The sequence below is a fragment of the Vicugna pacos genome, chromosome X, assembly GCF_048564905.1.
Source record: "Vicugna pacos chromosome X, VicPac4, whole genome shotgun sequence".
In the NCBI taxonomy this organism is placed as follows: domain Eukaryota; kingdom Metazoa; phylum Chordata; class Mammalia; order Artiodactyla; family Camelidae; genus Vicugna; species Vicugna pacos.
The window spans coordinates 6,167,289-6,188,061 of NC_133023.1; the positions used below are offsets into that span (position 1 = coordinate 6,167,289).

The 20,773-nt window shown below is 50.7% G+C and overlaps 1 protein-coding gene across 6 annotated transcripts in view; it reads left to right on the plus strand.

Annotated features, from left to right (window-relative positions):
* Positions 1-20,773, plus strand: part of SHROOM2 (shroom family member 2) — a 113,505-nt gene that overhangs the window by 45,571 nt on the left and 47,161 nt on the right. For all 6 annotated transcript variants that reach the window (XM_072956622.1, XM_072956620.1, XM_072956621.1 and 3 more), the window contains exon 2: positions 10,103-10,254. In XM_072956622.1, the coding sequence (XP_072812723.1) occupies positions 10,103-10,254 (152 nt within the window). The remainder of the gene's footprint in view (positions 1-10,102; positions 10,255-20,773) is intronic.

Consider the following 20,773-nt stretch of genomic DNA (forward strand, 5'->3'; position numbering starts at 1 on the left):
GAAATCAAGTCTTTCTCCACAGGGTGTGGCTGAGTGCTGGAGGTGAGGACGTATCTGGAGCCCGCCCGGTACTCAGCCCCTCCCGCGCTCTGAGGGGCCCTTCCCTCTGTGCCTCGGGCCCTGTGTGCCTGTTGCTGTGCCTGTCGCAGGATTTATGTCTGTCAGGGTCCAGTTGGTGATTCGAACAGGGAATGCTTAATAGGAAGCGGGATTCGGCAAACTGGCCAAATACCAACTCGCCCCTTCTCTGTCGGGCAGGGTTGCCATAGAGCCCGAAAGGCCCCGCAAAGCCTAAAGTATTTACCACGTGGCTCTTGATGGGAAAGTCTGCTGGCCCCTGGTGTAAATAATTATTAACTATTAACATGTTACGACTTATTATCAACTTATTGAGTAATTAATTATTAACTAGCGACTCCTTCGGGATAAGGAAAACTGTAAAGAATGCAGACCTGGCAGCTCCAAGGAGCAGTCACCACCTCTAAGACTGAGACAGATGACCTAAGGAAGGAAGAAGGAGGCGTGGGTCTACCCTCCCACTGCCTGCCCCCTGCCAGGCTCAGACGCAGAACTTCGTGGGGTGGGCGTCCGGAGGCCCGCTGGACAGCAGCCGGCAGGAAGCTGCCCCGTGTGCAGACGCGGCCGTGGCAGCTGGCCAGGGTGCTGGGGGGACTGGCTGGCATGCCAGTGCAGCCCCCGGGAAGCCACCCGAGGGGACGCTTCTGAAAGTGGCCGGGGAGCTCCCCACTCAGGTGACAGTGGAACTTGCAGGAAGCTGCTGTGGGGTTAGCGACTGTCCGGGAGCAGGCAGAGGAGAAAGCAGGCTGAAGTTGGAAGGGGAGCCCTCCCTCCTCCAGCGTCCCTCCAGCGCCCTCTGCTGACGACACTGATGTGGGACCAGCTGGCGGGGGAGAAACGTTGGTGGGTCTGGCTGCAGCATTGCCCCGGCCGGGCAGTGACAGGTGGGCTCGGAGTTGAGACGTGGTGCGTTGCTAATGGGCGTGGTGCTGGAGTGGGTGCTGGCCCACCTTTCTCTTTCTGGGTCGTGACTTCCTCACCAGGCAGTGGTGTTGAGAAAACGCTCCCTGAATGTTGCTCTCCAGAAACTGGCCCGTGTCCCTTGGCATGCTGTGTGACCTGAGGCCGGGACACTGCAGAGCCCTGAGGCCCTAGACTGTCGCCTTGTGTGGAGAGGAGGCACATCCCCTGGGCTTTCTCCTGCCCCTGCTCTTGGCTCAGAATGAACCCTTTCCTGCACTTCTCTGTCCCAGGCGACCTGGCCCCTGAGCTGCCACTTCCCACCCTCTGATGCAGGTTCCTTTCCCTCTCTTGTTTCTTCCTGCCTCTCCTCTGTTTCTGTTGGGACTTCTGGCTCCTACCCGCAGCCTCCACAGCCTCCAGACCTTCCACGCATCTCACTGGCCTGCTCTGTCCATTACCCTGGCTCTGTCCCCTTGTCCAGGCCACGCCTGCCTTTCTGAGTCTTACTAAGCCTGCTGTGATGATTCAGCCCTCACTGCAGGGATGGGTGAAGGCAGTGTGTTAGAGTCTTCGCAGCATACCTTCTGTTCTCACGGTGAGACTAAATACCGACTCGTTCTTCGGAGTCCAAACCTATGAGGTGGGTTCTTGGTTTATCAGCACTTTTTGCATGTGGAGGTGGCTACCCTTTTTCTTCCTTTTTGATACATTGCTTGTCAACCATGAGGAAAGGAATTGTTTTCTTTCATGATTGAAATTCTGTTTGTTGTTTTGAGGCTTGGTACACAGACGTTTCAGTTCGTATGCTGTTCTTGACATATGTGTACTGAAGATGAAAAAACCCATAGTGTGGTTCTTTTCCAGCTTAAAATATGGAAAATACTTTTTCTTAACAGACTATCAGGTATGACATCTTCTGGGATGTCTTAGGTCCCACTAATGGACGGTTTAATATCACAAGCACTACATGCTGAAATTCCCAGTTTTTTGTGGCACATTCACAACACATTATTAGGGAAACTGGACTCTCCTGACCAGGGACAGGAGGAGTCAAGATCAAGCAGTCGTTTTCTTCAGGACGTAATTCTACTAAGAAACATGGGAATGGAGATCATTTTAAACGTTCAAGACGTATTAAGTGCATGACGGTGGCTCCACATTCCCGTTTAGTGTGCTTTGTGCTCCCCCCACCCCCCATGGAAGGTTCTCCTGACACTCAGGACAGCCAGAGCCTCCTGGATTTCAACATCCCACTCTCCCCTGGTTGTACCACAGAATAACCACCGAACAATTTCACCTCTTTAAAAAAAAAAAAGCATTTATACTTCAAAAATGAGATGAGGTGGGTATTCCTTTCTCTCAGCATGTCATAGAGTGACAGTGAAACTTTCCTAAAATAGTTGATGAAATATTCCTGGCTTGTACTAGTTAGGAGACCAGGGGCCCCTGATGGACGGGTGTGTGATGTTTCGCGGACCCTGCTTCCTACTCTCCTGCTTCCTCAGAGGCTGTGCTCGCCTTGCCTTTTTTTTTTTTAAACACCTTTACTGTGGTATGGTTCCTGTACAGTAAACTACACATATTTCACATGTACAGTTTGATGAATTTTGATAGATGTATATATACACCCATGAAACCACTACCACGGTCAAGATAGCCAACATCTCCATCACTCCCCGGGAGGAGCAGTTTTTGAATTAGGTTCCCGGTTAGCTGCCTCAGCGTGTTCTCCGTTTCGTTTGTACTTTCTGAAGGTTTGTCTTTTCTGGCCGCCTTTCTGCTTGTCCGCACTTTGGTGGGAGCAGGCTGAGCTGACAACGTGCAGATCTGTTCCTGGCCTCCCCTGTCCGTGCCCCTTGCCCAGCTGACCTGGGTCTTGGGTGTCTTGGTGGGGAGGGTGCCTGAGGGTGTCTGGGGGCTGAGAGCCTTCTGGAAGCTGGGCTGCTGGGCCGCTGTCGCTCCTCCCGCCACGGGAGACTTGGGGAGTGTGGTGCGATGATCATTATTTGTTCAAGCCTCAACACATTCAGGTGTTCAGTTTTCGACGGCCTTCTGGTCTTCTCTGTTACGAGAGATGCACTCTGATTACTTCACAATTTGTTACTTTCCCTGGATGAGTAGCTTTGTTTCTGAAGCAGCGGGGCTCGGGAAGAATGAATAAAATACTTAAGTTAAGCAAACAGAAGAGGTGACATCCGTGACAATCCGGGCTCACGAAAGGCGGTGCTTCCTCGCGTGTTCCTCCCTGGACATCGAAGCGTTGTGGACACAGGCCTAACTGCAGGCTCACGGGTGTGATTCACGGCCTTTGAAATGCGATACTGGACTTAACCGATCTCCCTCCTTCCGTTTTGATCTGTGGGTGTTGCGATTTTCCACATCACTCAAGCCCGACCTCTGAGCAGCGCCGGCAGGCCTCTCTCCGCGGGCCCTAGACGTCCAGCACTGAGCACGCTGTGAGCACTCCTTCCCTGCTGCTGGAGCCCTTGCCGGCACCACTTCGCCCTGCCCTGCGTTGGTTTGAGCCCTTGTCTCTGTCCAGTACCCAGATGGGGTGGGTTGCCTTGGCATCTCCTTCTTGGGCAGAAGGAAGTGGTTTCATGTCTCCCTGCAGGACACGGCTGCTAGCAGTGTCTGCTGAATAACAAGGTCACTCCCCTACTTCCGTGCCTGCCTGCTGGGCCCCCGCACCTGCAGGATACCATCCAGATTCTGACTCAAGGTCAAGTTCCTAATCTTCCCCTCTCTGCCCTCATCTTCAAACACTCCCTGCTGAGCACTGTGCTCCCTGCCTGGCTGACGCTCCTCGGCCGCTGCTTCCTGCCTGTGTGCCTGGCTTCGCGGTGAGACCCCGCGGGGCCGTGTCCGCCCCTCTCTGCCTGGCCGGCTGCCTCAGGTTGTCGCGCGCGCGGGCCTTTTCATCCTGAAAGTCTTTCATCTCCAGCCCAGACCAAGCTGAGCCGGGCCTCGCACACCCTCGCTGCCACCCTGCCACCCTGCTACCCGACGTGGTTCCTTTGAGCGCGAGTCCCATCCCCTGCTAGAAGGAAGATCCTCTGGTCTTCGGGGGGTGTCGTTCTTGATGCTCTGTAATATGCGTTCAAGGAAGTATGACAGCTTTGTTCCAAAGAAGACTTCCATTGACTGCCCCCTCCTCCCCAGGGCCGCTGTTTCCAGAGAAAATATTGCTGTAAGAACAACAAGGCAGTCTGCACATTTGGGGACACGTCAGTCTTAACTGGGGTCATCAATGTTACTTTCCCCGACGGAAGGCCAGTTAATAACTCAGACTGGAATGTTTGGCCTGGTGCGTGAACTTGGGGCTTTCCTTCTGTCGGGGCACACGAGACCTGCCTCGTGGGTATGGAGTGATTTGTCCCCACCTGCCTGCCTTTTTTGCAAAGGGACTTTTTTCAGAGCTACAGAAGTGATGCTGGGAACTTCGCCTGGCGGCTGGAGGACCAGGTGGCTCTGCTTGAGGCCTCCTCTGCGGACGATCCGCCATCCCCTCTGCTCCTTGCGATGCCAAGCACTCTCTGGACAGGAAATGCAGGGGACGGGGACAGGCCAGCATGTGTCTGTGGTGCACGGCACACTGTGCGGTGCTGGCGGGCAGTCATCACCTGGTGCGACTAGGGCCAGCTTCAAGTTTATTCTTCGCCAGGTTCGAGCATAATGGACCCTACCTGATCTGGGACGTTTGGGATCAACAATACAGAGTGGAGGCTTTCAGAGCTTCTTTTTCTTTTACCCCTGGTTTCGCCCTGAGCACAGTAAATAACAGATAACTCCTTTTGGTGAGGAAGCCAAGGGGGAAGAAAACCCCCCAGCTCCTTTCTCTCCCAGACCCAGAGCCTTTTGGCTGGGGATGTGGGTGGCGTGGGGTTGGGGCGAGGTGGATGAATGCTCTGGAATGCGGTCCTCCATGGAGGAGCAGCCTGGGGAGTCTCTCCAGGTGATGGGAAGCAACGCATTGTTGCCGCTTCTTTGTGCTGAAGCCCCAGTTGGATGAGCTTCGGGAGTCCCACAGACCTTGTCTGTACAAGGCTTTAGGGGAATGAGACCACACACCCCACCCGGTCATGGCTGGGTCACACACAGGTGCTGTCTCACCTCCACAACAGGCTGCCTTCAGAAACTGCTGGAAGGCGCTGCCAGTTCCTTATAGTGGTTTTGCCTAAAGATTTTCTTGGGAGCCTTGAATTCAGAGGCATCATTGTAAGGAGGTGGACACACATGCTCGCTCTTAGACTGGCTCAGGAAGATTGCCTTGTTTTTAGGTGCTAAGGAGTGCATAACTTCCGTGGTGGTAAAATGTAACGTGCAATTTACCATTTTAATGACTTGCAGGTGTGTGATTTAGTGGCATTACATACGTTCCCGGTACTGTGCAGTCATTCCTACTGTCCATCTCCAGAGCGTTTTCATCTTCCAAACGGCTCGTCTGTGCACAGGGAACAACAACTTTCCATTCCCCTGGCCCAGCCCCTGCTAACCTTGATTTCACTTCCTTTCTTGATGAATTTGTGACTCTAAGTGCCTCAGAAGTGGAGTCATGGAATATTTGTCTTTCTGTGACTGGCTCGTTACACTTGGCACGATGTCCTCAGGGTTCATCCCTGTTGTAGCGTGTGTCAGAACCCCCTTCCTTTTTAAGGCTGAGTAATATTCCATTGTTATGGATAAGACCACACTTCTTTGTTCATCTGTTGAGGGATGTTTGAGTTGTTTCCGCCTGGAATACATAACTCTCAAAAGACAAAAACAAGATTCTGTCCTTAGGAATGTGTGATGATGGACTCATACTTGGTAAACGTGCATTTTTGAACATGGTTCAAAATACAGCCCAAATTATTTTTCTAAGAATACACATTATTAGCATGTGACTGTGTCAGTGTCTTCATGTTGTACTTCAGGTACAAGTTAGATTCTTCCCTTGGATACTGTCCTGTGCCTTCTTTCCAACTCAGTCATCGGGCAAATGGCATTCTCAGGTCACGCCACGTTTCTGTCGCGGCAAAGTTGGAATTGTGGAAAATCATCTGTATTCGTGGAGGTCAATAGTTAAGTCTCTTAAATGAGATTAATGTATATTCATCTGAATGAACGGTTTTCCGTTGCTGCTTTATTTTGCGGCAAGTATTCCAACATGGTAACATGAAGTCGAGGTTTAAGGGAGGAATATCTGCTATGGAAATGTCCTCAGAGAGGCCCGTATTTTCACCTGTTGTAAATAAATTGTTTTTGTTCAGTCATGAGGTGCTCTCTTCTGGGAGAAAGAAGTTATTCTGTATTCTCAGTAAGGCCAGTCGTAGACAGTTTCAACTAAAAATTGTTAGGAACTGATGTCTTAGGTTTAACCTAAGCTTTGAATGGAAAGTTTCTAATAAACTTAAAAAAATACATTACTGGCTGTCCTTAATAGCACCCTTGTTTCAGATGTGCTGTCTTAGCTCCTGTAAATACAAGGAAAGGAGGGAGACTCAGACCGGTCCAGCCTTTGTAGCCATGGAGTGCACATGGGTAGACAAGACTTCAGTGGGCTTTGAACCAGGTGGGATTCCTGATAGTGGAGAAAAATTACTAAGACAGGACATCTCAAAAGAAAAGACCTGCCCCTGGGGTTGTGAAAAGCCTGAGCCTGAAGCTTCCCTCCTAACCTGCATCCTTGGTGTCACTGTCTTAGGGTTTTCCCCACTTTGCCCAGATGCCCCCTTCTGGGTCAGGGGGGGTGGCCGTGGGCAGCGTCGGCCACACCCGTGGTTAGGCTGTGTGGCACCGGGGTGTGGAGAAGCGGGTGCGCGGCCGACTCCAGCTGCAGCAGTCGGTGGCGACAGGTTGATGCAGACGTGCCCTTCCCTTGAACAGAAGCCCTGCCTCTGTGCAGGACGCGCCCTGGCTCACTTGCCCAGAGGACACTGCGGATGCAGCACCCTGCGCCTGGCTGTCTGGCTGCCTTTACACAAGCTGCTTGCTTCCCTCACGGTACCTGTGCCTCGAGCACACTGCTGTCCCAAATCTCCCGAACCGCCACTGCTCCGAGGCCACGTGCAGTGCCACGGGCTCCGTGAAAGTCGTCCAGGGCACCCCCACCTGAAGGATGCAGACAGTCCCACCTCCGCTGGTGCTGCAGTGCTTGGTTTACGTGCCCCTCGCTTCTCCCACAGGGCTCCTCGAAGCACGATCTCATCTCCTGGGAGCTCCGTGAGAACGTGTCAGGAAGGCAGGAGCTCAGGTCCTGCCGTGGACCTGCTGGGTCAGAGCCTGCGTTTTCGCCAAACCCTGGCGCTGTGTCCACACGTCAGTTGAGGAGTGCTGTGTCCCCCAAGCCTGGGACTGTCTTCACTGTAGGAGTGCCAGCTTTCGAGACCCGTCCGCCCCCCACAGGATCAGACGCAGGTTTCTGTGCATAGTACTTGTTCAGTAGGTACTGATTGAAAGAATAACTATGCACCCTCACTTGATGCCTGTGGCTGCTTCTGTGACTCACACGCCAGAGCATTTAGGTTGTGGTATCATGGCTATGGTTATCGGGCGCAGGACCACGCTGTGGCAGCCACCAGATGCTTACTCTGTGCATGCTGACTTAGTTTTCTAGATATTTACCTTCCAAAATGATGACCGCAGTGCTTTGGTGGGGTGGGTGGGGACGAGCAGTCAGGACCCTCCTCGAGTGACTGCCACCTGTCGGGCCTTGTTTGGGGGGCAGGTGCTTCTCCCCCCTACGGAGCTGCTGGCTCTGCGGCTGACCAGTGACCCCATCTGGAGCATGGCTGGCCTCCCCGGGGGATCCCTCGCCCCCAGGTTCGTCTTCCCTCCTCAGTGGACCTGCACACTTGGGTGGTTTTAAGGCCTTTGTGACACTCCCTTGTTCTCCTCCGTCTCCTCCCTCAGCTGCCCGTCTTCCACCAGCTGTCTGTGTGCTGCGGCCCCAGGCTCCTGTCCTCATCAGTTCGAGGGTCTGTTTCCCGTGTCGGCGGCAGCCTCAGTCCCCACCCTCCGGTCTTTAAATACCTTCCATTGCCGGTCACTCTGCATGCAGGACACCTTTCCTCCTCCCACTGCCAGCTGCCCGCCTGACCCTCCCCCTGGACGGCCCCTGGGCCCCTCACCCGGGCCTGTCAAAGCCTGAGCTCCCCTCCGTGTGCCCTTCACCTGGGCTCTGCAGGGCTGAATGTGTGATCTTGGGCGGGTGGAAACGTTTCCGGCCTGTCATTACATTTGGGATAAAATTGTCTAGACTTTGAAACCCGTTGTTAACTGAACGGATGGCTTCATGTTTTTGATAGGAGTGGTCTTTTTGTTTATGCCGCGAGTGATTGCTTTATTAACCCGAGAGGAGTTCAGCTGTCCTCGGGTCCAGGCAGAGACTTGGGGAAATTCCATGTGGTTTCAGAACTGAGCCTCTAAATCTTAGTTTCCAGCTTTTTAACTCCCAGAGGGGGAATGTTGACTGCTTCAGTGCTTGGGACGGTTTGGAGGGGATTGTCAGGTTAGCCCTGGTGTACAGAGCCCTTCCAGAGCAGTGAACTTCTAGGCTGTACACTAGTATACCCATAAACGATAACCTTTCCCACTAGTTCTCCTAGCAGTTTGTAAAAATAGTGGCTTTTTGGTATAAAATGGGGGTTGGCAGCTTTTTTTTGGTAGGAAGCCAAGTAGTAAATATTTTTGGCTTTGTGGGTCAAATTATTCAGTTCTCTGCTGTAGCAGATATGAACACATGGGTGTGGTTGTATTCCAGTAAAATTTAATTTATACGCACAAAAAAAGGCAGCTGGCTGGTTTTGACTCACAGGCCACAGTTTGTCCAGCACTAGTCCAGGAACAGGTTGGTTAATTGATGGGTTACGTGATACTGAGTTGGACTATTACTGCATAGAAAAATCTAGGTTAAGGTTTTGAAAATGAAAATTTCTTAGGATAACATTTATAAAATGGGTGACGTTGAAGCTTTTCAGGAGCCAATCAATACGTGTTTATACGTACATGTTCATACATACGTGTTTAATACCGAGTAGGGGATGTCTGAACATACACAGCAGGGGGTAGTCACCTGGGGCTATCATGAAAGAAATCAGATAATAAGTGTTAGCAAGGATGTGGAGAAACTGCAACCCTCATATGCAGATTTAAAGTGGTGCAGCTGCTTTAGAAATGCATCTGGCTGGTCCTCAAAATGTTCACCCTAGTTACCATGTGACCCAGCATTTCTGCTCCCAGCTGAAAATGCAAGGACTATAAAGACACACGCCCTCACAAAAACCTGTACACCAGTGTTCATAGCAGCATGGTAGCCAAATAGTACAAATAACTTAAATATCCACCAGTGATGAGCGGATAAAGCGTGGTCAGTCCATACTGGAGAGTCATTTGGCACAAAAAGGAACAAAGGTCTGACACAGGCTACCACGCGGTTGCACCTTGAAAACACGATGAATGAAAGGAGGCAGGCACAAAAGGCCACCTGTTGTCTGATTCTGTTTGCATGAACTTCTATTCTTGTGCAGAACAGGCCAGTCATAGACACAGAAGGCAGATTGACTGTTGCCAGGGGCTGGGAGGGTCGGGCAGGGACCGCTCATTGGCACGAGGTTTCTTCTGGGGTTAGGAAATTTCTGAAATTGATGGTGGCGATGTTGGGCAATCCTGAAAATACTGAAAAGGCATTCATTTAGGTCAAGGTGGCTGGATTGTGTGGTGCTTCAATTGTATCTAAATAAAGCTGTTACACAAATAACTAGGTGTGGGATTAACGTGTAAGAAATAACTAGTGAATAGTAGGAAAAATCCACCCTTATTTTTTAGAGAGAGGAAATGGGGAAAGTGAGTTAGCATCTTTGGATCCCTGTTGGGGTTGTGTGTTCCTGAGCGTTGGCGCGCTTTGCTGGGTCTCGGGCTGCAGGAGCCCGTGGCCTTGCAGAGGCAGACCTGGGAGGCCCACACCCCTGGCCTCCAGCGAGGGAATCGGGGCGCACCTGGGTTCCTTGGCCCGTGGGTTCTCCTGGAGCCTTTCGGAGAACCTGTGGGCGGCTCATGCCACAGGCATGTCGTGTTCCTGGCGGGGACCTGGGGGTCGCTCGCTGTGCGGGAGGCTGACGGGACTGCCTCTCTGTTGCAGATTGAAGAAGGAAGTAAGGCTGCGGCTGTGGACAAGTTACTGGCTGGAGACGAGATCGTCGGCATCAACGACGTCGGCCTGTCGGGGTTTAGGCAGGAAGCCATCTGCCTGGTGAAGGGGTCGCATAAGACCCTGAAGCTGGTGGTGAAAAGGTAAGGCCTGGGCCTCATGCCTCGTTTACCGACAGAGGTGAGCGCGGCGGCGCAAGGTGGGGTCTGAGGGCTGGGCTGTGTCACCGCAGCCATCCTGTTTTGAACCTCAGTCCTGCACGTGCACGTGCACCCTTACAGTGCTACCTCTTGGTCCAGGATGAGTCTAGTGTCAGTATACTTAAGATTCCCTCTGTGATCACTGTAGTCGATTTTGATGTATTCAGTGAATTTAAATACTCATATCTTTTCCTTGACAGCATGTGGCTGATTCTCTGGCAGTGAGAATACTGCTTATACTCCCAATGAAGGGGAATGTCATTACGTGTCACTTACACAAGGTGGCAGGCTGCCGAATTCTTGGTTTTTATGCTAAAACCCAGTGATACTGCACGGAGACTCACGGAGACTTCACAGTCAGCTGCCAGGTGCTTCTAGTGCCGTGTGGAGGTTTGAGGGGGGCCAGCTGCATATTCCTAGACGTGAGATTGCCACATAGGAGTTGGGGTGATTTGAAGGGGTAAGAGAGCAAAATTAGGTACATGATGCTTCTGCACATGGGAGCTAGGACAGTATGCCCCGGCACTGCAGCGCTGCTGGCGATGTGTCTTCCCCTTTGACTTTGTAGTTGGCTGATTCGTAGTCAATTGTTTACGTGTTCCCCTCCGCACCCTGTTTTTGTTTGTTTGTTTGTTTGTTTTTTAGCAGAATTAGTGCAGTCTTCAGTGGGAGAGGGCCTAGCTCAGTGGTAGAGCACATGCTTACCACGCAGGACGTTCTGGGTTCAATCCCCAGCATCTCCATTAAAAAAATAAAATAAAAACTACAGAGATACTGTGTCCAGTATCTCTTAAGGAAAAAAAAAAAGAATGCAGTCTTTCCAAGGTTGGCTGTCAGTTTTCAAAAGTAAATTGACTCAAGCACTTGAATGTTTAGTAGAGACTTGAGGACCTATTCCTAAAGGATTTTTTTTGGGAGGGGGGGACCAAAACAGCATCCAAGGAGGAGGTTCAGAAATGAGGAAGGAAAGTCCTTCATTCTTGGCCATGTTAATTTAGCAACCTTGTTTCAAAGTGGACTAGGCCAGCCTCCTTGTAAAGCAGAGAAGTGAAATCTCAGGGTGGCAGCTGGGAGCCCTTGGAGGAGGTGGGGACGTGCGGGGACCTGAGGGGTGCTGTCCTGTTGTGTCACTCCTCCTGTGCGTTCACCTTACTGAGCCTCCTACGGTGGGATGTGTGAGATTCTCACGGACTCAGTTGGGCTTGGTGGAGATGCTGGTGACGGTAACGGAGGCTTGATCCCCAGAGGTAGGTTAGCATTGTAAACCTCCTCTGGGCATTATCACCCGGCCTCCAGGCTGATGGGGCTCCCCTCCTCTGTCTCCTGAATTGTCTCCGTGGTGGGGCTGCCAGAGCCCCCAAAGCACTGGGCCGGCTTGTTGGCTATCATCCTTCTGTCCTGCGGGGAAAGCAGTGGCTTGGTGGATGCTGTATGCACACTGTCTCAGCAGGGCCGCTGCCTGCAGTCCCCAGCGCACGAGGGCAGGTGGTGGACTGGGGTTATGGAAGCAAGCTGACTTGAACTGCGCCAGGACGGGTGTCGCCGGAGGATCTGATAGGGACGCTGACGCTGAAGTCCTCATCCAGTAGAACTTGTCAGTGTGACTGATACTGGCCAGCCCAGGGGAGGCAGCCACACAGAAAACAGACAGAGCTGTTGACATGTACTGGGGGACAGAATCGGGACGCAAGAACATTTTCACCAGTCACACCTAACAGGGCAGAATGGAACGAGGGTCTATGTCAGGTCGTATCGTAGGGGCCAAAGAAGCAGGTGTGTAATAACAAAGTTGGTATAGTAGTAACCGATGTAAAGGAGGGAGTTTGCATCCCAGTAGCACGTTGGATGGAGGTCACGAAAGGGCAGTTCCTAAAATGAAAAGTGCAGATAGGAAGTGAGCACATGAGAATGTCTAACTAGGAGTGTGCAGATTAGCTTTCAAGCCAGGCACGAGGTTTTGGCGGTCAGGTTGGCAGAGGTCCTGTGGAACTGCCCGTTGCTGGTGCGAGGTGGGGAAACGTGAGCTTGTTTGATAAAATGCTGATCAGACTCTAAATCGGACAACCTTCTGGCAAACGGTTTGGCAACATGTTTTAAGAGGCCTACCTTGGGACCCAGAATTTCATTCCTGGGAACCTAGATACTCAGCAAAAGGAAAGGACTGAAGTGAATTAGCGGCTGTGCGTGCTGCAGGGTGCTGACAAGTGGTGTCAGCGTTGCTGCCGTGGAAGGATGCCCCACGACTTCCATTTGAGTGGGACACACAAAACCAATTACAGAGCTGAATAGGCCCCATTAAAGAAAAAAGTTTTAATTTTAAATTGTAGTGAAATACACAGAAGAGAAAATTTACCATCTTAACTATTTTCAGGTGTACAGTCCCATAGTGTATTATTTTTATGGTAATTAAAAATACTGCTTTTTCAGGGAGAAGGAGCCCTTGGGGTTCGCTGGGCCTGTGTTCACAGGAGTCTGCAGGAGGTTTGGTCCCCAGGAGGCGGTCAGCTGCCTTCTGCGCTGGGCGGGGCCCCAGAGGGTGTGTTTGTTGCCCTGGGATCAGGACAGGGGAGGGTGTTGGAATGTCAGCCACGGTTTACTCTGAGAAACTTTCATTAGTGCACAGGGTGTGCTAAAACACACACTTTCAGGAGGGACCTGGGTGGAATACAGAAACCTTCCTCCCAACCGCACCCGTCCTTCCATTTTCCCTCTGGAGAGCAGCACTGTGGCCACCAACCTCTCAGGGTTGCTTTCAGAAGTGTGTACGTGCTTAAGTGTTGACACGTGCGTTGGGGACTGTTCCGTGTTGAGGGCACTGAGGTCTGACTTTGGATTTCCCTGAGTGAGCCCGTGGGCCCCGTGGTCTGGGTACCCGGCCCGGTGTGTCTAACAGACCCTCTGTGCACGGACACCCGAGGCACGCCCAGCATGTTCCTGCAGCAGACAGTGCTGTGGTGTGATACCCCGGTGCCCAGGTCTGCACGCGTGTGTGCAAACGTGGTCATCATACATTCCTAGCATGGAAGATGCTGGGTCCGAAGGTATGTGTGCCTTGTGAAATTTGTTTGTTCATTTTGTGAATGTGATATGTGAAAAAAGCATTTATTGTTTAAATGGCCAATTCTGTCTTTATGAGTGAGGTTGGACATCATTCCATGTGTTCAGAGCTTCTTTTTGAACTAGAGGAAGATATTTAAGGATATAAAGATAAGCAAGCTAAATTCTGTTCAAAGCACAGCCCCTCTGCTGAGAACTGGTGGGAGGAGGAGAGAGGGAAGGTGTTGGGCCTGTTCGCTGGCTGAGCTGACTTGGTGTCTAGAAGACTCTGGGGAAGGCGGAGCCAGCTTGTGCCCTGAAGGATGGGTGGGAGCCCCTGGGAAGAACCCCAGGTCTGTACTCCCTGTCCCCGGTTTCCTTTCAAGTGAGCAGAGTAGCGAATGACAATCTGGCTTAGCTAAAATTTAGTCTTTTAAGTAACATGTATAACAGGATAGAAAAGCAAACCAAGCAGTTTGTTCACTTTTTTTTCAAACACACTTTTGTTAATTGAAGTATAGTTGATTTACAGTATTGTGTTACTTTCTGGTGTACAGCATAGTTGTTGTTTTTTTTTTAGATTCCACATATGAGTGATCTCATCTGGTATTTTTCTTTCTCTTTCTGGCTTACTTCACTTAGAATGACATCCTTCAGGAACATCCATGTTGCTGCAAATGGCATTGTCAGTTTTTATGGCTGAATAGTACTCCATTGTATAAATATACCACCTCTTCTTTATCCAGTCATCTGTCAATGGACATTTAGGCTGTTTCCATGTCTTCACTATTGTAAATAGTGCTGCTATGAACATTGGGGTGCAGGTATCATTTTGAAGTAGAGTTCCTTCTGGATATGTGCCCAGGAGCGGGATTCCTGGGTCATATGTTAAGTCTATTCCTAGTCTTTTGAGGACACTCCATACTGTTTTCCACAGTGGCTGCACCAAACTGCATTCCCATCTGGTGTACAACACAGTGATTCAGTTGTACACATATATACATATTCTTTTTCATTCTTTTTCATTATAGGTTATTATAAGGTATTGAATATAGTTCCCTGTGCTACACCATAGGACCTTGTTCATCCATGTTAATGTATAGTAGCTTGTATCTGCTAATCTCAGACTCCTAATTTATCCCTTTACCTTCTTTCTCCTTAGGTAACCATAAGTCAAACACACTTTAAATAACACATTTTGGTGTTTTAAAGTTTTTAAAAATAATTTTGTATTACCTTTTAAAGCTCTGTGTTGGTATTATGTATGCCTATTAGAAAAGTCTGAAAAGCTTTGTTTAGAAATGGTGAATAAGAATTTCAAAACCAGCTAGTTAACACGAGGATGTGTTGCTGTCATCCAGCTCCTGGTGAATGACTGCTGTAAATCCTGAAGATGCACATAGTAAGGACCTTAAACTCCAAACTAACTTACCGTGCGTGCTTCCCATTTTCCTTATTATGAAGGCACCAATGAGTGCTTTTAAAATGATTTCTCAACTCCAGTTCAAAAAGATACATGCACTCCAATGTTCACAGCAGCACTATTTACAATAGCCAAGACATAGAAACAACCTAAATGACCATCGACAGATGACTGGATAAAGAGGTTGTGATATATTTATTCTGAGCCATAAAAAGGAATAAAATAATGCCATTTGCAGTAACATGGATGGACCTGGAGAATGTCATTCTAAGCGAAGTAACGCAGAAAGAGAAAGAAAAATACCATATGATCTCACTCATACGTGGAATCTAAAGGGAAAAAAAAAGACGCAAATGAACTTATTTACAAAGTAGAAACAGACTCACAGACATAGAAAACAAACTTACAGTTACCAGAGGGGAAAGGGGGTGGGAGAGGATAAATTAGGAGCTTGGGATTAACAGATATTAAGTACTATATATAAAGTAAACACAAGTTCCTACTGTAGAGCACAGAGAACTATATTCAATATCTTGTGTAACATATAATGAAAAAGAATATGAAAAGGAATATACATATGTATATATATGAGTGAAGCATGCTGTACCCTGGAAATTGATACAACATTGTAAACTGACTATACTTCAGTTAAAAAAATAAAGAGATTGAATGAGGAAAAAAATGATTTCTCTTAGAGAATAACACATGTTACCGATTTATCTAAATTTGAATCTCACCACTCTCCTTTCTTCATCCCTTGACAGCCCCTGACCTGACTATCTGACTTCTGTCTCATAGATTAGTTATACCGTTTTCTAGTGATGTATGTAGAACTCCAGAATGGATCTTGTAGTGTCAGAAAAAGAGATTCGTTTATAAAAAGGCACTCTGTAACAAATTCACAGACTGAGCCGCAGACACATACATATCAAATGTTGCCCCACCTGATTTCGGCCTCACTACCTGCGCACCCCAGGCACCTTAAGATAGGCTGGCTTTACTGATGACGGGTGAAAACGGGGTAGGCTCCTGAGGCCCAGAGCGCCCAGCGCGGGTGAGGGTGCTGTGCGGGCTTACGGGGAGAGGCGTGTGGTGCAGCTCAGCGCACGATGTGAACCCGTGGTTGTGTAAACCAAGTGGGAATGGTGGTTCATGGCCGGCTCCCTCCTGCGCGTGCCAGCTGCTGGCTGTGCTTGTCCTGTTCCAGCGCGTGTGCGGAGCGGGGCACCTGGCCGCCAGGCTCGGGCTGCAGCAGGCCATTTTCACAAAGTGGTGGCGTCTGGTTTCCCGGGGCGTGGGCACCCCGTGTCTTGTCATTGTTGAGGGGCCAGGGCTAGGACACCGATGCTTCAGAGGCAGTGGCCCTGATCACTGTCCCCAGACAGGTGGGAGCCAGCACTCCTTTCTCCCAGAGCCGTGTCCGCTGGAAACAGTGTGGTAACAGCTGCCCCACCAAGTGCACATATGGTCCCTTTGCAGATGCCCAGGTGGTACCCGCAGTGTCTGCCCAAGAGTCAGGCGAGCCAGGGGACTCGGGGAGACAGGCAGGGTGGCACGGTCCTGCTGGGCCCTGCCTCCCGGGCACTGCTGTTCTCTGCCTGGCGGAGCAGGTGCTGCTCACGGGAGCGTTCAGGCGGCAGTGGTAACCTTTTCCTGTGTGCCCGTGTCTCCGTACAGGTGTCACCTGTGCTCTCTTCCTGGGTGTGTGGCCCCGCCCCAGAGAGCCCGATGGGCACATCCGGGGTGGATTCGGGCGCTGGTATTTCGTGAGGGCCACGGGCCGTTTCCTGGGTGTTCATAGCACCGGTGGAAGCAGATGTGCTTGGAAAAGGTTATGGCCAGAAACTGGGTCACAAGTGGAGGTGCGGGCAGCCCCTTGCTAGGGGAGATGAGCTGAGGACGGGGAGTGCCCGCCGGGGCTGGGCGCAGGCGTCGCTGCTGGTGCTGTGAAATGTGACTGAGAGCTCTGTGTGCGCAGCGCCGGGACACAGTCATCCGTTGTTCTCAGATCAGAGGCAAATTACCATATGTCCAGCTCTTGAAAAGTACATGTGATTTCAAACACCATCAGGAAATTTTCTTTTAAATGTCAAACCATAAATTACTGTCTAAAACTTGTAATTACTCTTCCGGTCTTTCTTCCAAATTTATTTAGTAGTATTAGTCTTGTTTACGATGAAGTACTCCTGGCACCTCATCGGTCTTCTTACTCTGGAGCCGTCCAGTGCCGCGAGCAGTTTTGCCAGGGCCAAATTACCAATAGGGTTGATTCGTATTATTTCCTGCCTCTTGGCTGGCAGCCTGAAACTCTTTCGTGACTCTAATTACATCGGCTAAGCCTGCATTCAGGAGCAGATTAACACCCACTGGTGCAGGTTCACTGCAGGCGGGGTTCGCCAGGCGGGGTGGCGTGGGTATACATTTGAAGAAAGGAGGGGTCCGGTCTAGTGATGCAGCTCATGCTTTCTGGGAGCAAGTTTCTAGCAACGTGCATGGGTTTCTGGCTGTCACTGAGTTGCAGGGAGTTCTGCACCAAGCCAGTGTGCTGCTCTGCCCCCCTCTGCTGCTGGGTCGTTGGAGCTGTCCGAGAGCAGGTGGCTGTGTGCGTGGCTCCGGCATTGATGAGCACAGATGTTCCTGAAGCAGCTACGCGCAGTGGTGAAGCCTAAGGAGAAGGGGTATCTAGGACCCCATCAGGTTGTGTCTCCCCCTCCCCTTCCGACCCGACCCGCGAGCTCTTCCTGGGGCAGAAACTGTGTGTGTTCCAACAGAGGGTGTGCGTCTTATTGGGGGGGGGCACTGGTGGGTGTTGGGAAAAACTTGGTGCTTTCGGAGGGTGGTCTGAGTGATTTGTTCAGTTTTCAGGAAAGTTTCTATTTTGAGCATTTGGGGGATGGTGGCACTTTGCTTCTGTGTTTGTTTTCTTGTTAAAACAGTAGACACAGAGGTTTATGTTCAGCAATTGGGGGTGGACACTGACTTGTTTGGGCTGCTTTCCATTCTTGTTTTTATTAAGTGAAGGCAGGAGGAAGAAATCCACACAGAGGTCAGAGTTGCTTTATTTTGGGAAAGGTTGCTTCTGTTCAGATTTAGACTTAGTGTGTGGCTTAAGCAACTTAATTAGATGAATCTCTTATTGTGTGAAGCATTTCATAGTCTAAACCAAGAAGAGAGTGGTAAGATGTTAAGGTTTTGTCTTTTCACTGCAAGGTATGCAAGTGGTGTTTATGAAAGTTAGTTTGAAAATGCGGATGGTTTCAAACGTATGACAGCATGCAGAGGATGCTTCTCTTCCTTTTGTTTCTGTGCTCTGACGTGTAAGGCTCACTAGCCCTGCTGCTAATCCCCAGGGCTCCTTACAGTTACATTAATGGTTGCACACTTGCGTGTCTATGCCAAAAAGCCGTTCTGTTGAAATGTAGCTGGGAAGTTGTGTTCGTGCCTTTCTGAGACCGAGCTGAACTAAACTGTGTGCTCAACAATCGGGGATGGGGGCTGAGTACCCAGGTGGCTGGGACGGAGCCTTTCCAGCGCTAGTAGTGCTGGGTGACACGGTCTTTTTCAATCCCCCCTTTTCGAAAGTTAGCAGAAGAAAAGCCACGTCATTTGGCTCCAATGCTACCTCTGTTCGTTGTGTGACATTTCTGCGCGGGCTTTTCTGCGGACGCACCCGGGGGAACCGCAGAGGCTCTGGCAGGCCTGCACTGCCATTGCCCTAGGGGACAGGAAAGGGGTACCCGGGCTCAGGGAGAGGGGGGAACCCTGATGCTTCCATCCCGTGCGAATGCTGCTGCTCAGCCCTGGCGCTGACTTAACGTGCAGCTTTGATGTCTTAGATCAGTTTCAGCTATCGAGGTCACTTGGGAATTTTTATCTTGACTTAATTCTCCTCGTGTATAAAAGCAGGAACTACTGGACCCTTATCCCCTTTTATCAAGCGTGATGTCACCCTCCACAGCACTGTGTTGTCAGAGCACTGCCGGGGAAAGAACGCTGCCTTTTGTAAAGCGCTCTGACCTGAGCTTTTGTGGGTTCACGTAACGTATGTCAGAAGCTCTGTAGCTGAGTGGCTCACAGCATCCCTGCTCCTGTGAGCTTGCCTCCGAGTGGGCTGCAAGGCGTGGACCACAGATGCTCTGACCAGTGGTGACTCCGACCGAAGGAAGGAGGGCTGGAAGCTGAAGTCAGCGGTCAGTCAAGCTGTCCTTTGGAGGCTGAGCTGGCTTTGAGGCACAAACAGGGACTTGTGTCAGTGATCCCAGGGCCTCCTAAAGAGGCTGGCAGAGGGAATGGGAGAGGGGGCTGGTGCAGGCGTGCCGGGCCCGCCCCAGCCTGTACCTGGGCGATGCCAGTGCTGCCTGCCTGGGGGGCACACCTGGAGTGCTGCGGGGGGCCAGGGCTTCACTGTGGCTGCTGGGAGCCACCGAAGGTTCTGGAGTGAGGGCAAGAGCTGCTAGAGCTAAGCTGCAGGGAGCTGGTGTGGTAGGTAGGAGGTGGACACAGACTGGGAGAGGGAGAAGCTGTCAGCACATAGGCTCCTGGAGTCTCGACTAGAGCAGGGAGGAAGCGGCAGTTCAGGGCAACGCTCCACTTCATGGCTGTAGGGTGGTGCTTTTATGTTTGTTCCCTTTTTAAAGGTGAAAAAGGGTGTTTGCCATTGTCATTCTCTAGCCCAGGTGCCCCCTCAGCATCGCAGGGGCCTGTCCCCTCTTCAGGTCTGTCCCTTGGGGAAGTGCACCCACCCCTTCCTACACTCGGGGGCTCCCTGCCTGGGGCTTGCCCCAGCTCCCCCAGGACTCACTGGGGCCCCCTGCACAGAGCTTGCCCCAGTCCCCCCAGGACTCACTGGGGCCTCCTGCCTGGGGCTTGCCCGAGTCCCCCCAGAACTCTCTGGGGCATGGTCGCGGGACTTGCCAGCCTGCCCTGTACCAAAGGCCCTTCCCACTGCTGTCCCCTTGCCTTCCTCCGAGATGCCCCCAAGGCATCACTCTTGGTCTTCCTTTCCTGAGGCGTCCCCATCGCCAGTGTCACTGCAGCCCCACCAGCACCTTGTGCATGACCCCCATCTCCTTGTCCAGCAGGGCCCTTCCCTCCCCGCGGGTCTCCCAGCCACAGGTCTGCTTCTGTCGGACCAGCCACGCTCCTGGGGACCCAGTGCAGACTGTGTTTATTGGGTGAGCCAGTGCCTGTTTGCCTCATTAGGAAAGGTTAGGGAAAAAGCACTCAAGAGAGTTGTTTTTTTTGAGGAGAAGGAGGGAATTCTGTTCATTGTGCAAACGAGGAACATTTCATTGAAGCACTTGTTTGAATAATTCCTTTTTAAAAATGAATTTTTGATGTCTAGATCTGTTAATTTTCAGTGATATCCCAGCATTTTTAATATTTGTGGCCTGAACCCCTTCCTTTGAAAAAAGACTGCCTAGTATATAAAATTACTTTTTAAAATTGGGGTAAATTTAGATTAATTTTGGTGTGCAACTTTGGGGAAAGGTTTCAGGGAACTGTTGTTAGGATGAATGATTCCATTTGGAGTATCTTTACAAGACCCAGTGTTGATAGTCTCCAGCATCGTTTTTGAATATTTATACAAAAGGAAAATTATACACCATTAAAAATCATTTTAGACGAGTGACAATGGCATGGGAGAATGCTTAGCAAACCAGGCAGGCTGCAGAGAGGAAAGGACCTACCAGGTCTGCAGGATGCTCTCATCTGTCTGAAACAGGTGGAAGGAGATGCAGAGATGTTACCCGTGGTCATCTGTAGGTCATGGGTTGTTTTCATTTGTCGTTTTATTGGCTTTTTAATTTTTAAATTTTCTGTGTTTTCTGCAATAAGCATGTGTTTTAAGGTATACAATCATCTGTAGCCATTCGAATAAAAAGAATTTCTTCCCTGTGCGCTGGGATGACCCTGGTAGTGACCCTTAGCCTCTAGTGGGGTGACTGTGGAGCTGCCGGGATTGAGGAGCCCCATGCACAGGGGGAAGGGTCAGCACCCCCA